The 14,550-nt window shown below is 41.8% G+C and overlaps 1 protein-coding gene across 2 annotated transcripts; it reads right to left on the reverse strand.

Moving 5' to 3' along the window:
* Positions 1-1,656: 1,656 nt before the first annotated feature.
* On the reverse strand, positions 1,657-14,050 carry prr16 (proline rich 16). Of its 2 annotated transcripts, none has more exons than XM_061730050.1 (3): positions 13,337-14,050; positions 9,475-10,563; positions 1,657-3,351 (listed from the first exon to the last, which is right to left on the reverse strand). In XM_061730050.1, exons 1-2 carry the CDS (start codon positions 13,469-13,471, stop codon positions 9,694-9,696), a joined length of 1,005 nt encoding a protein of 334 aa, XP_061586034.1. In that variant the 5' UTR covers positions 13,472-14,050; the 3' UTR covers positions 1,657-3,351; positions 9,475-9,693. The 2 variants fall into 2 exon arrangements, with proteins under 2 accessions (XP_061586034.1, XP_061586035.1); XM_061730051.1 differs by lacking the exon at positions 1,657-3,351 and adding an exon at positions 6,423-6,545.
* Positions 14,051-14,550: the final 500 nt, after the last annotated feature.

Consider the following 14,550-nt stretch of genomic DNA (forward strand, 5'->3'; position numbering starts at 1 on the left):
AAATACATTATATTGACTTGTTATGGTTGCTCAAGGGTATTTTCAAGGGCCGATCTCCCAGGTAAATAGCAACTTTTGCTGATGAAAGGTGTAAAGCAGTAAAAGTGGCAAAAAGTATTCAGGTACTCAAGTAAAGAGATTTGCATTTCTGTAATTATTCCCAGTCCATTGGTTTGTTGCTCATTCTTGTACTGGAATCATATATCTTTAGTATCCGTAATGCATTCATTCGGTTATTTTCGTAAACCAATACGTTTATTCTCTAGAATGTTTAAATTGCATGTTTACAGATATGATCAGAGGTGTCAAGTAACGAAGTACAAATACTTCGTTACCTTACTTAAGTAGAAATTTTGGTTATCTATACTTCACTGGACTTTTTACTTTTACTCCTTACATTTTCACGCAATTATCTGTACTTTTTACTCCTTACATTTTAAAAACAGCCTTGTTACCCTATTTCATTTCTGCCTTTAAAACAAACTATCCAGTTAAATTGCTCCATCCGGATAGAGTGAATTTGGTTGTGGTTGTTTCAGATGTTCTTGTCCAGTTTTGTTCTTACATCCGTTCCCTCAGATTCCTGCAAGGGCAGCCTGCAAGTTTAGTTGCAGGCTGCAACTAAACTTGGATGTACATTCCAATAAAGGTTAGGATAAATGATAACATGCCTCTGAAGTTTGACTTTTTGCACCATTACAATACTTATAGGCAACTAGTCATCATATCTTCTGCTCTCTGAAACACATGTTAATGCTCAATAGTACACATATATGGTTCTTTAATATATTTGCATTATACTAAGATGCATTCATTTTCAATGGCTTTTGTCCTTAATGGCTTTTTTCCCCCTTACATTACTTTTACTTTTATACTTTAAGTAGTTTTGAAACCGGTACTTTTATACTTTTACTTGAGTAAAAAACTTGAGTTGATACTTCAACTTCTACAGGAGTATTTTTAAACTTTAGTATCTATACTTCTACCTGAGTAATGAATGTGAATACTTTTGACACCTCTGGATATGATCATAATGAACTCTGAAATAAAAAAACAGTATTGTTTTTTTCATGGTTTGTAATGACCTGATTTTCCTTTACAACAGCTGCACAGTGCGGCAACAGTCCTCTTAATGGATTTGAATTTAGCATTAGCATTTCAGTCCCAACACAGTGTCATTGTCCTTTAGCCCATTCCTGCACCATCCCTGTACTCCTGTCTGTCATCATTATGGTGTTAAACTACTGGCTGCAGCATGTGTCATAGTCGATACGCCCATAACAAACTAAAACGGCTTCATTAGAATATCTTCTGCAGACAGTTCATGGCCTTTAGCACTGCCAGCCTGCTATTTCATCACACTAATCTTCAACTAAAAGATGTAGCTGCTGATGCCATTTTCTGTATTTCTCCATTCGCTCACACCGCCTTCTGGTGACTTTGATCAAGTGTGATGCTCTTGCGGTCGGTTTAATTTCCTCTATTTGGCACTCAGTTCACAGAGTCATGACACTGGAAAAAGATTGCTCTACAAGAAAAAAAAACAGACACTAAAATTAACACAAAAATCATTGATAACTATTAATAAATACGAACAAATGATTGATGAAAGTATACGGACACAGCAACAACGGGTGCAAAGTGTTTACTTCTCACATGTTATTTCCAAACAGTTTGTGAACATAACAATATGTCACTGACAGTTTTCAAGATGTCCCATTAGTCTTTTGATCTGGTTCTTTTTGGATCCAGGGATTGGCCATGAATTCAGTCTGTGTCCAACAGGAACAAAAACGTGGACTTTACAAGTGTGGTGTCTCTGATCTGAATCTGGTGAAAGGTTTGTTTGCTAAAAAATAAAAATGCTACTCACCAGCACACAATTCCCAGCCCATTAAAGCATTAGTGGATAATAGTAAGCAGGAGTATTGTTCTTACTTTATATTTTGATTTGGATCCTGGTTGTCAATAATGAACACCAGCGCACCAACTAAGAACATTTCCAGGTTACCAGTGATTGCAGGATTAGCCTGATTGACATCATATGAGGAAATGAGTAAGAAGAGCTCTGTGCTGCGGAGAGCAGAGCACCCTGCACGTTGGACCCACCAACTGACAACCTCTCTAGAAAAATGCATAGAAAAACACAGTGATGGCTGGACAAAGTGAAGAGTCAGTAATGCATTCATTCAACCCTCCTAGAACATTTTTGTTCGCCTTCTTACTTTTTAAGTAACAAAGCAGCCCATTTAGTCAAGTTTCCTGAAGTGATAACACTCAAGTATTTCATTCCCGAAGACACTATCCTCTACATATAAATAACTCTTTTTCTTGTGCCCTGCTTAAAAAAACATGTACCTTGAGGAATGTCAACTTTTGGGAAACTCCCCCCCCCCCAAACAAAAAAAAAACAAAATACCTTTCAGTCGTCCACCACAATATCAAAAATATCATCTCTTTAAATGTTAAAGTCTCTGTAGAAAAATGCCTGAAATATATTTATCAAAAATGCTTATGTATATTTGTATACAAATAAAATTTGATGCAAATCAGTACTTCATCATTAATCCATTAAAGCTGCAACTATATCCCGTACCACAGAACTGAATCTCTGCATGTTAGTGTGTAATAATCATGGATGCATGGCACCGTTTGAGCAAACAGATGAAGGTCTGGACACAGATCAGTAAGTACGTTATCATTCATTTCAGAACATTGGTTTCTACAAAAACACTCTGCGGTTGAAATATGGCACATACTGACACTATATTATTCTTTCCTTATCTACAGTCCAGCAGAGCAGTATTTTGCTCATAGGCAGACCTATTGGGCTCCGCACACGCAAACAATTACAATTCTTAAAAGGCAAATTCCATCGGCTGAGTGGAGCTATTGATTTCCATCTGAGTATGTACAGAGCAACGTCTGTGTAGACATCAATCAAATACTGGCTGACACCGTTTCTCTCCGTCTTGAACGGCTCTATCTCAACTCACCTTGTAAGTCGTTGATAAGGTTTCAGCAGGACTATTTCATCCATTTATATGGATACACGTATCACCACAACTATACAATTCATTATCTGCTTGTTTTGGCTCCTTGTTTTGGCTTTTGCACAGCAACATTGCCCCTACATATGTGTCTGGAGGTTGTTCAGCATTTTAATGTCAAAGTATACATTTTTTTTTCAAGAGGATATTGTCTCCTGTCAGTTGAACGCCAGCAGCACTTTATGGAAAAGAAGGTTTATGTTTCGGCTCAGCTCCGGCTCCTCCTTCGCTGATCAACCAGGTTGATCAGTCTATGATGCAAACGTCCCCTTTTCTCTTAGCTCCAGTTTCTCAATGGGTCCTGCAGAGGAAAAAGAGGAAATACATTAATGTGAATATCTGACAGCCACTTCACAGTCACAACACCAACTAAATGAAAGGTATCATCACCCAGACAAAAGCCTGGCGACACATACTCAAATCATCAAAGTGAATATGACTGAACAGTGTCACATGCGTTCCCATGTGGATTTAGAAGCCTTTTCTTTTCTGAAATGCTTTCTTGTCTCACTTTTTGTCACTTTTTAAATAGCTGTCATTCTTTTAACGTTTCTTATTCAAGTCTGAAGTGGTTAAACAAAGTAAGGGAGTCCATCTGCGTCACTCTGGCCTTCACAAATCTGATTCAGTTGTTATACATGAAATATTGTTTACCTCTCTAGAGTACAGTGCAGCTGATGCTTCTAAATTTTAACAATCTCCAAAGGGGCGTGAAATCCTCAGATTAAGTTTGCTTCACCACCAAAGCTTCTTAAGTTGCACCGAACCGTCTCATGCCCTTTGACTCCTTCTAACACACATCAGCGCATGAGTGCACATTGATGTCTTTTGCACTCATACAACTCCAAACACATGCACATGCATCCTTTAATATCACAATTTATCTTAACATTCTAATGTATGCATATTATTGGGCACAAGTGATTTAATAACACCCACCCGCTTATTTTCTCACATTATGACTTTGTCTGAGTCATTGATAGAGGCACCAAGATCAGCCAGTTTTCATTCCTAATGAGCACCAGATTTACTTCTAGGCTCTGGTGTTGGCCAATGTAGGTCATATCTATTTTATTTTTATAATTCCCATTACATAAAGTATCTCCAATATAGTTATATTGGCATACAGCACCCGCGTTATTAGTTTAATCTAGTTTAATGTTTCCTTAAAACATTTTTATTTTCAGTGATCACAATGAAATGTAGCTTATTGAGAAAAAAAATCAAAGTAAATGATCCATGCTGAACACGGCTGAGCAAACAGACAAGTGCGTCTCTTAGCAGACTATCACCACCAACAATCAGGCAGAAAAACAACAGTTAATTAATATTCCTTGGCAGGATGTGCATCTTACTCCGACACATTTATTGAGTCTTATTACATGGTGTGCACTTCCCAGGTTCAAATTTCAGATGAAGACAATGCAAGCACTATAACCACGTATATGATTTTGGTGTTTACTGTTACAATGTCTAAGAGATCTTGAATTAGTGATAGATGCAGCTCATAAAATCAGGTTTCAGACTAGTAACATCAACAGAATGTGATGTTGGGTTGTAAAAAACAAAAGCTGTAAATGTAAGAGCCCCTATATTCAAAATAATAATTTATAAGTGGATACTAACAGTCAGAAATATACATTTTCAATTACAGAAGTTAATTTGTATTTCAAAGGTAAAGAGGCAGCTGCAGCTCTGCAAAGACAGATAATGCATGCTGAAATTCTACCAATGATGTTTACTGTTTTCAAAGTTATTTTTTTACTTTAATAACAGCAACCTCTTTGTGCACATGTTTATAGATATGCATGTGCACAAAGAGGTGGTTCTGCATACAGATGCTGCTGAGTGGGAGTGAAGCACCGGCCATGGGGAAAGGAAGAAAGAAATAAAGGAATAGTGAGAGAGCGCGAGACATTTAGAAAGGGAGAGATCTGCACAAAGAAGTAGAGCGGTGAGCTGTAGGGAGTAGGTCAGTGGTGTTGAGTCAGTCCTGACTCATGATGGAGGCGGTGAAGATCCACCTCCTCCCTGCCCATTACAACTTCATTCTGAAGCCTGGAGCACGGGACCTTAAATATGCTACACAAAAACTCCCTGGTCCTGTTCAGAAGAGCAGTGGCTTCTGTTTCACAGGAGCAATCTCATTATAGCTCCTGGGCATATTTAAGAAAATTTGAAAAACTGCTATATAAACTTCAGTTGAAAAGAAGACACATTTGTGTTTCAAAAAAGGGGACACTTCTACTTATTCTTCAGGATATTGAAACACTTCACACCTGTAAATCTATTGATAAAAAACAAAGCATATTCTCTTTTGCATTTTCAATTGTCAAAAGTCCACTCTGACAATGCCCTTGGTTCAATGAGTTGTGTATTACACTTAAAGGTATAGTCAGTAATGTTGGAGAGCTAGCAAGATTTGAAAGTGGCACCTCCTCTAAGCCCCGCCCCCTCCTCCCCCTCCCGTCAGCGCTCCGTCCAAAGCCACGCCCCCACAAACTTTGGGGAACGCACATTTGCAGGAGTCGAGTTTTCCAGGACATTTTGGACAGCACATTTTCAACAAAACTACCCAAAAAAATATCACAGAATATCTGTATCGTTTCTGATTGGGTGGGCACTGCGCATCAAGGCTGATTTATGGTTCCGCGTTACACCAACGCAGAATGGTGCGCGTCGCCGCGTACCCTACGCCGTAGGCTACGGCATAGCCCTACGGCGTAGCCGTGGCAACAGAGCCTGCACAGCAGCGCACCGCCAGCCACACCGCCAGCCGCACCGGCGCTCTCCGCCCTCGCCGGGATGGAGACGCCTCCATCCCCACGGACCCCCATACTGGGGACCCCCATACGGACCCGCAGAATCGCACTTTGGCTTTCTTTTTTTAGCCTTTTTAGCAGGGCGAGCCGTTACATTCGACGTGACCGCCTGACCGCGAGCCGGCGGTGAAGCCGGGAGCAGCGGGGGCCCTCCGATGTCAGGCCGCGGTTGCCAGTCTGGAGGAGTGGGGGGGGGGGTTACACTGGGACACTCTGAGCCGAGGACGACCTGTGGGAAGTGGACACGGGGGCCGGAAGCAGAGTGCGCGCATGGGACAGAGGAGGGCGTGGGCGGGACTTAAAATGGATCTGATTGGTTCTTTCCCCCCCTGCCAAGCCTGTGGTTCTCTGACCCATCCGTGCCATTCCGGCCGCAAAAAACAGATTGGTCTTGGAGTTTTTACAGGATTAAAGCTGTCAGAGAGGTCAGATTTTTTTCTTTCCTTTTTCTGAACACATTATTCACTGGCTACTCTCAGGATGGAAGGACCATTTCACCCAGTATAACAATAAATGTTTTTGAATACGATCACAGACTATACCTTTAAGGGAAGCATCGCTGTAGTAAAAACCCATATGAGCAGCACGTATTGATAGTGGTTGCAGTCCATTCTGTTCAGCACTCATGTGTATGCATGTGCATGCTTGCTGCTTCCAGACTCAGTAGGATCCCCTGGTACAAAGGAAATAGTGGCAAAGGTTTCACACTTAGAGCAACCATTAAGAGGACAAACACACACACACACCACAGCAAACACAGCTGAAACAGCATCAACCTACATCGCATCAGGTTCTTTCTTTCTCTCAGTCCGAACACACACTCTCCTGTTCTGTCTCATTTTTCTCATGGCTGAATATCCACAGATCCCTAATCCAGTTGGGGATTTTAAATTGTAAGGTCAGTGCGGACATTGTGTTTAGTCATCAGTGCATGCGGTTTTCTCAGGGTGCTCCCTGCCAGAGCTTCCCACCCATCCTAGCACAAACCTGTGATGTATTAACTGTACTGTTTCTAACTGAACTGCCCCCAACATGTCTTTGCCTTTTATTATTTCACGGCTAATGTCGGTACGAAAGCTGTCTGAGGCAGCAGTTATCTTCTGGGGTCTAAGCCAGCTAATTAAGGGCATTGCTGGGAGGAACGTGCTACCATGCCCATCCAACTCGAGGGTATGCTGTCTCCCCAAGTCTTGGATGACATGCAGTTTTACAAACATCTATAGAAATGCCAATGTGTGCCCATACGCACACTCAAACACGCACACAAGTGGGACTCCTTAACACTCAATTTAAAAACAATTATCTGAGTTCGCACACATGGGGATCTCTAGCTTTATTACTTTTTTATAGAGGCTGATAAAATGGAGACTCCCAAGTGTTCAATATACTGTAGATTGGGATGGTATATTAATGTTCATTTATTTTACTTAATGGAAATAAAGTGCAGCATTTATTCTGTTAGATTATTTGTAGTTAAGAGAAGAACAACTGATTAGTTTATTGTCCATTTAGACTCACCTATCATCTATATGGAGGGTTGGTGTCTACAAAAACATAAATGCAGTACTTACACTTGTTTGCTCACATCTTTGTTTTGAATTTCCGTATATTGCAGGCAACACAAACCCAAGATCTCATTATTTTGTCCTGTCAGGCGTCATCTCATTTGCTGATACACGTCACTTTCTGCATTTCAGGCAGTTGGGATAGTAAACCTTTTACAACTTTGTAACAATGACATTTATTCTCAGAACACACAAAAAGAAATTGATCTGGCATCAACAAAGGAGTGTTGCAGGTATTATGTTATCTTCCAGCAGTTATGTCTTGTGCAACAGGACTGGGTCGTCCTGGGCACATTTCCAATGTCAATATTCCCTACACACTCTCTAAAGGTGAGCGTTTAGGACCGAGGACACAGCATTTTAGTACCCACACCCCCTTCTTCCTCAGATATGCCTTTCTAATGTCTGTAGAATGTGGTGGGGCATGCTCTTACTGAAAAATGCACTGATGCACTGATGGAACCTGGAAAGGATGTCCTGTAGTCAGCATACGTTGGTCTAAAATCTGAAAGTACTTATTCGTTTTGCTTCTGCCATCACAAAAGTGCAATTAACCTTAGTCAAGGGCACCCGCAGCCATCACATGCCCAGGCTTTTGCACTTGTTGCTGATAATATTCTGGATCATCATTTTATTTTTGGCCCAGAGCCCACAATGACCATTTCTCAGGGGTGGGGGGTAGGCAATACCAGTTCACCTGACAACATTAAAAGTGCCTGTGTGATTATACCAGCTTTTGATGAAAGGCGACTCGATGCATTGTCATCTGGGGGATTGGAAAAGACTGGTGTCCAGCCTAGGCTAGCACCCTTGTCCTTTAACTGCTAAAATCCCTTCACATTCCTGAAACTATTAAACTATATTAAACTCTGTCGAAGGAGAAATATGCAAATCCCTTCAAAACTTTCCTTGGAGGAATATAGTTCTTACAGTTCAATGATTTTCTTATGCTGACAAAATGAAACTTTTCTGCCCAACTTTGCGACTTGAAGACTGCCTTTTTGTGAGCATTGCTTTTGTCCCAGAGTCACCGATTAACAGCACGTTTTAAATGACATCCTTATATTCGCCTGGCTCCTTATTTGCCCTGCATTTCTCCTTTCCAAATTTTTTTTGGAACGTGTTGCAGGCCTGAAATGCAGAAATAGATGTATATTACCAAATGAAATAAAGCTGACGAGACAAACCATAAAATGCTTACGGCTGATGTCTGCACGGAAATAGCAGCCGTAACTGAAAACTCTGAAGGCCTGTTTTTTTTTTTTTTAAGTAATTGTTATTCCAATACTGTGCCAACTTTTTTTGACTTTAAGATTTGAAAATTAAGAGATCCAGTCTCACAAATCCAGGAGTTGATGTGCCATCAAATGCCTCTCTCTCTCTCTCTTCACTCAATGTCACTTTCTTCTCATTATCTTTCTCTTTTCAATCCTTCAGTTTTATACATCAGCAAAATGCCACGTCAACTGGGAGGTGAGGAAGGAAGAGTTAGTATCAATGCATATGTCTCTTATTTTTAGTTTAGGGAGGTGTGTGCATGAAGACACAAATAACTCCCTGCATAAGGTATGTAATGTAATTCATCTATATTTCCTCAACAGCTTGTATTCATATACAGTGTAGCCATTTGTGTATACATCGGTGTCAGAAGATCTTTTAGGCTTTGGATGAAATCTAAAGGAAGCAGCTTTTCTTGTTTTATCCAGAAGGATATACATTAATCACACTCCACTCAAAAGAAACAAGTACCTCAGTTCCAGACTCATTAGTACCAAAGGCCTCCACAGACACATAGATACAATTTAGCTCTAGTATTGTCAGTCACCCTTTATGACATTCACAACATTCCTTTTAGTAAGCAATCACTCCCAATTAAAAAAACACTAGCCATATAATGTATGCATTCACAAACATGTACACAGATGAATAAAAATAAACCTGAAAGTAGATATGCATCAGTGCTCACATGCAATTGTTTTCTTTCTTCCTCCCTTTTCTTTTCCTGACAAATGCAATCATACATGCACAAACACTCACCGCCTCTTCCTGATCCCTCTGTTTACGTCGTAGCGCCCCTCGGCAATGCCTTTCTCTCCATTCCAGTCACTTTATCCATCCCTTTGTGTTTGTTTCTCAACCTCGCCCCTTTCTCTGGATAATCCAAAATTGAACTGGAGTAGAAAGCGCTCGTAAAGTAGAAAACAGTATCAATTATTCAAGAATGTTTAGGTTAAGACATAACAGGGGTGTTTGGTGTCAAACTGTGGTGGTGGTTGATTTGCGTAGGATTGTTTTATGGGGTTTTAGGGAAGGCGTGTGAGGAGGCACACAAGGTGGAGGAGTGTTTGTTGTTGGTGGGAAACTCCGGCTGACAGGGAGCCCTCCGTTTTCCAACATTAATTCATGAGAAAGAGGATGAGAGGGAGGAGGGGAGGATGAAGAGCAGTAATGCACAGGGCTGAGCCTCAAGTCATTTAACTCAGCCTGTAAATGTAGTTCTGTGTCATCTACATCATATTGGAGGTCACAGTCGGGGCAGTAACCGTGATACTGGACCTTCTCACTGAAACGGACGCGCTCTTTCTCACGTGGCTCTCTGCTGTTCGCTTTGGGGCATTTGTTCTTTTCATGCCGAAGAAGCGGCATCGGTTTGGGCAACGTAGGAACAAGCCCTGATTCAGGGATCCCGCTCTCACCAGCAATGAAACATGGAGCGGATGAGAAAAAATCCTTGTTTGGTTTGGGTGGGAAAACCCCGCCATTCCTAAACAAAGACCCGTTTGCCTTGGATATATTCCCTGATAAGACCAATGTCGGATGAGGCAGATTTTTTATGTTGTGGTCCTCAGCTTTCAGCGGGGTGAGTCTTGGCGGGGGAAGAGGCGGACGCGGTTTCTTCAGTACAGTCAAGACTGCAGGAAGATTGACCGGGACTGGATTGTGGGGCACCTGGGTTTTAAAGAAGCAGTCATCGGGGAAGATCTTCATCTTCTCCAGGCTCGAAGCAGTCGTAGTCGTGGTGGTGGAGCTTGAACTGGAATTGAGTGTGTCTGTCTTTGAGCTGTCCGTTAGTCCTTCCTCCTCCAGTTGCAGGTCACAAGTCAGAGTGTCAATCTCATGAACCACCTGGTGACAAGCAGAGTAAATGTCACTGTGACAACGAGGTCAGGAATGATAAACTATATGATAAGTGGCATGAGAGGATGAAATATCATTACCAACAAGGACAGTAATTGGAGGCTGCAACAGAAATGAATATAGGATTTCATCAGGACTTAACATGCTCGTCTAAGGGGACATCTGTTTTTGAATCGTGGATAATTAAATGACTGAGATGGGATTAATAGGCTGCGAAGGACTGGCGACCTGTCCAGGGTGTAACCCCTGCCTTTCGCCTGAAAATGAGCTGGGATAGGCTCCAGCAGACCCCCGTGACCCTGCAAAGGATAAAGCGGGTATAGAAAATGGATGGATGGATGGTATTAATAGGAGATGTGAAAGTACATACAGTACGTACATAAATAATAAAAAGTACCTTCTAATACTCTACCTATCCACTCATCCATTTAGTATTCTCACTTTATTCAGTTCAGGGTCACAAGGAACTGGAATCTATCCAAACTGAAATTTGGTAAAAGGAAAGATATGCCGCTATCCTACAACTTTAACAAGCCAATGCAAGGCCAACAAAGGACGGACAAAACGATGATCTACAGTCCAGTCTTAAACATATTACATCATCTCATTTTTTTTTTAAAGACTCAGTTATTCTGCCCACCCAGAAAGTGAGGACTGATATGCTCAGACAATAGATGCAGATGGTAAAGTTTTAAACTACATACATACTACGATAAATATTGTCCCAGAATGAATTTACATGATGGTGTTTAATGTTGGTGCCAGAAATTAAAAATGTCTCGCACCATCAGGCACCATTTGCATTAGTCCAAACAACACCTTTGGAAAAGAGATCCTACATGGTTCTCCTGTCTCTGGGCATTTTATTAATGGCTGCTTGGCTATTAAAGACCCAGAAAGTCTAATATAACTTGAGCTGAAAATGCCAAACTTCATACTTTCACATCCAAGAAAAGAAATCCTTACAAGAGTACAGTTAATGCATTTCCCTTTACAGCATTCATACTGACAACAGTGACAAGCTGTATGTTTATTTTTTGATGTATAGCTCAAGATGTCCGGCACATTAGCCTATTTTAATACATGATTGCTTATGGATTTGAAGTGCTTGTCTAAACAGTGACTTGGTAAGAGGCCGGGAGAGAAATGACGTGAGTAACGAGTAGAGAGAGGAAAACAGGCAAGTGGCTGAAGAGAAAGATAGTCCTGGATAGTGCAGAGAAGGCAGAGAGCTTAACTCTCCATCCAGTCTTTAAATGGATAATTTGTTGGGACACACAGAAGAGGTAATACCAGTATCCCAATGTGCAGCCCCAGCTGTAGGCCAGGCAGCGTGTGCTGCGGTGCCAAGCATCTGGGAAGGGTCTCTCCTCAGAGGCAGGCTCGGCTCCAGCCCTGTCTGTGAGTTATAACAGATAACTGCAATTCAAATGGATTATGCCCCAAACACTGGCTTTGATAGTGGCACCCCCTTGAGGTATGTATTCAATGTGTGTGCAGTGTCAGAATAACTGATCCTCTACACAATTTCCTGTGAGGGGGGAAAAAAGAACAAAAAAGAAAGAAAAAGAAAGAGGGCACATCAGAAAAAGATCACAATAGACAGATTACAATGCCCTCTTTTTTTTAAAGTGTGATGCCTGCTGTGATATATTTGAAACTGCTGAAAAAAGGAAAAACAAAGTCTTGTTGAACTCAAGTTGAAAAAAGAAAGAAAGAGAGAGAGAGTGAGTGAGTGAAAATATAAGCGAAGCGGAGATGCAGAGGGAGACAGATGCTGTCTCAAGTGCCCATCCATTATGTAGGAAGCAAAGACTGTATGCAAGGTTTTATTAGAATGGCAGCTTGTCATGTCAAGGTGAAAGGTTTGGACCATCACCCTGGATGCCTGGTGTGTAGCCTGCAGAGGAGCGTAAACATAGGAGCTTGTAAGCACTGTCGGTTATTCCTGCTGAAGCGAATGAATGGGAAGAAGCACTGATCTGATGCAAGCACTGTGTATAAAGATATGTCACAGAAGGACTCCCTCAGAACAGCTCACTGTGTACGGTTCTTAATATCAGTTTAAACATGTCTCCCAAACATGCATCTGCATCTAAGCTGATTGTCAATCAGCACCCGTTTATATATGAAGCACTGAGATTTAAAATAGCCATGCAGATTTGAGAGTTTTGCTGTTTGAGAAGGAAAAAGACCACAAACAAAACATTTTGATGGGATGCAGACGACTGGCCGTGTAAAGCATAATGAAAAACAAAAAGAGAAAGAAATATAGCACCACATTAAGAATGACAACTGAAACTAATACAATACCTCTCAATTATTTTGAAGTATATAATTTGCAGCAAACAACCGTCTGCATTTAGATGATGAAATGCAATGCAAAACCGCATTCATGCTTGAACCAACTTGTTCATTAAATATTAATTGTGATTATATATATTTTTTTTCACTTTCATCATAGCTAGTGAGTCAGGGCGAAGGAAGCTGTCCTGCCATTTCACACCCCACATCCTCCTGTGCCAAATGTCTTTCATGTAGGAGATAATGATCACATATATTAGTGGGCAGGGGGAGGAGCGCAGGCTGTGCATGTGAGAGAGTGTGAGAAGGCGTGTGCCATTTCCAGGCCACAGTATAAGGTGGATGTCAGACTCCCATCTGGATGCTTAGAAACCAGCACACTCACACCAAGACTGTAAAGAAAAACACAAAGAAAGGCAGACATTCCACAAGAAACTCTCTCATCATGTTGATTTACCTCTTTCATCTCTTTGGCTAAATCCTTAAGGTCTCCCAGTATGGTTTCCAAATTCTCCACGATTGTCTTGATCTCCTTCTTCACTTGTACTTTGGAGACTACTCCTTCAGCCTCCGCATTTGGTGTCCCTGACATTCTTCAGTTTGTAGCACAATCTATTTCGTGCAAGGATCTCAAGTCAAATCCTTTTGGTATTTTCGAAGCCACTTTGTCGACGCATTTTATTCAGTCCTCCGCTCTTTCTACTTTTGTCCATACATCACGACCAGGACGGACCACAGTGGCGTCGGGCGGCATTCTCGATCCGTCACTGGGCATGCGCAGTGGAGCCGAACGCACCGAAAAATAAGGGTCATCATATCAAAATATTGTATCATACCGTCTGAGAAGCGGCGCATGGCCACAGGTTAGTCAACACATAACGCGTCTGCGTGCAGCAAAAAACAACACAAAAGCACGCCGGGAACATCTCCCACGCCGGTATTAGGTTGAATTCCACACGTTGGAAGAAAATACCCAACGCGACTGTAATCTAAAACATGTGTCGGCCACCGCAGGAGAACAGAGCTGTCCAAACCTTCACGCAGTCCGGCGCTGTTGTGATGGTCCATAATCCTCCGGCATCGAGAATATGGCGAAACACTCCCCCCCTTCTTTCCCGAAATAGGAGGTTTCTGACAATGACACCCCGGAGGCACTTTCAGCATCAGTTCACTCGGCTCATCCCGTCTCCATCCAGCCTCCTTGGAGAGTGCGAGCAGAGCATCCCTGTACGAGCCCTCCTCTCCTCCTCCACTCCTCCTCCTCTCCTCCTGCCCTCCTGCCCTCCCTCGCGCTCTGTGACTGCTGCTGTCTTATGTTCACATGTAATAATCATTATAACAACACATAAGTTTCATATAGCGCTTTTCGGGGTACCCAAAGACGCCTGAATTATGGTTCCGCGTTAAATCGACGCAGAACCTACGCCGTAGTTTACGCGCACCGTGCACCGTAGGGTCTGCGTTGATGTAACGCGGAACCATAAATCCGCCTATAATGTCATATTAGGCAGTTGTAGTGTTGTGGTGAAATAGCCTAACTTATGTCCACCCATAGCAGTCCTGTCCCAAATACAGTCAAATAGGAAATAATCTGGGATACTACCACTTGCATGTTTCACATGTTGAATATATAGATACAGGACTGTCTCAGAAAATTAGAATATTGTGATA

Source organism: Cololabis saira, chromosome 9 (genome assembly GCF_033807715.1).
Source record: "Cololabis saira isolate AMF1-May2022 chromosome 9, fColSai1.1, whole genome shotgun sequence".
NCBI lineage: Eukaryota > Metazoa > Chordata > Actinopteri > Beloniformes > Belonidae > Cololabis > Cololabis saira.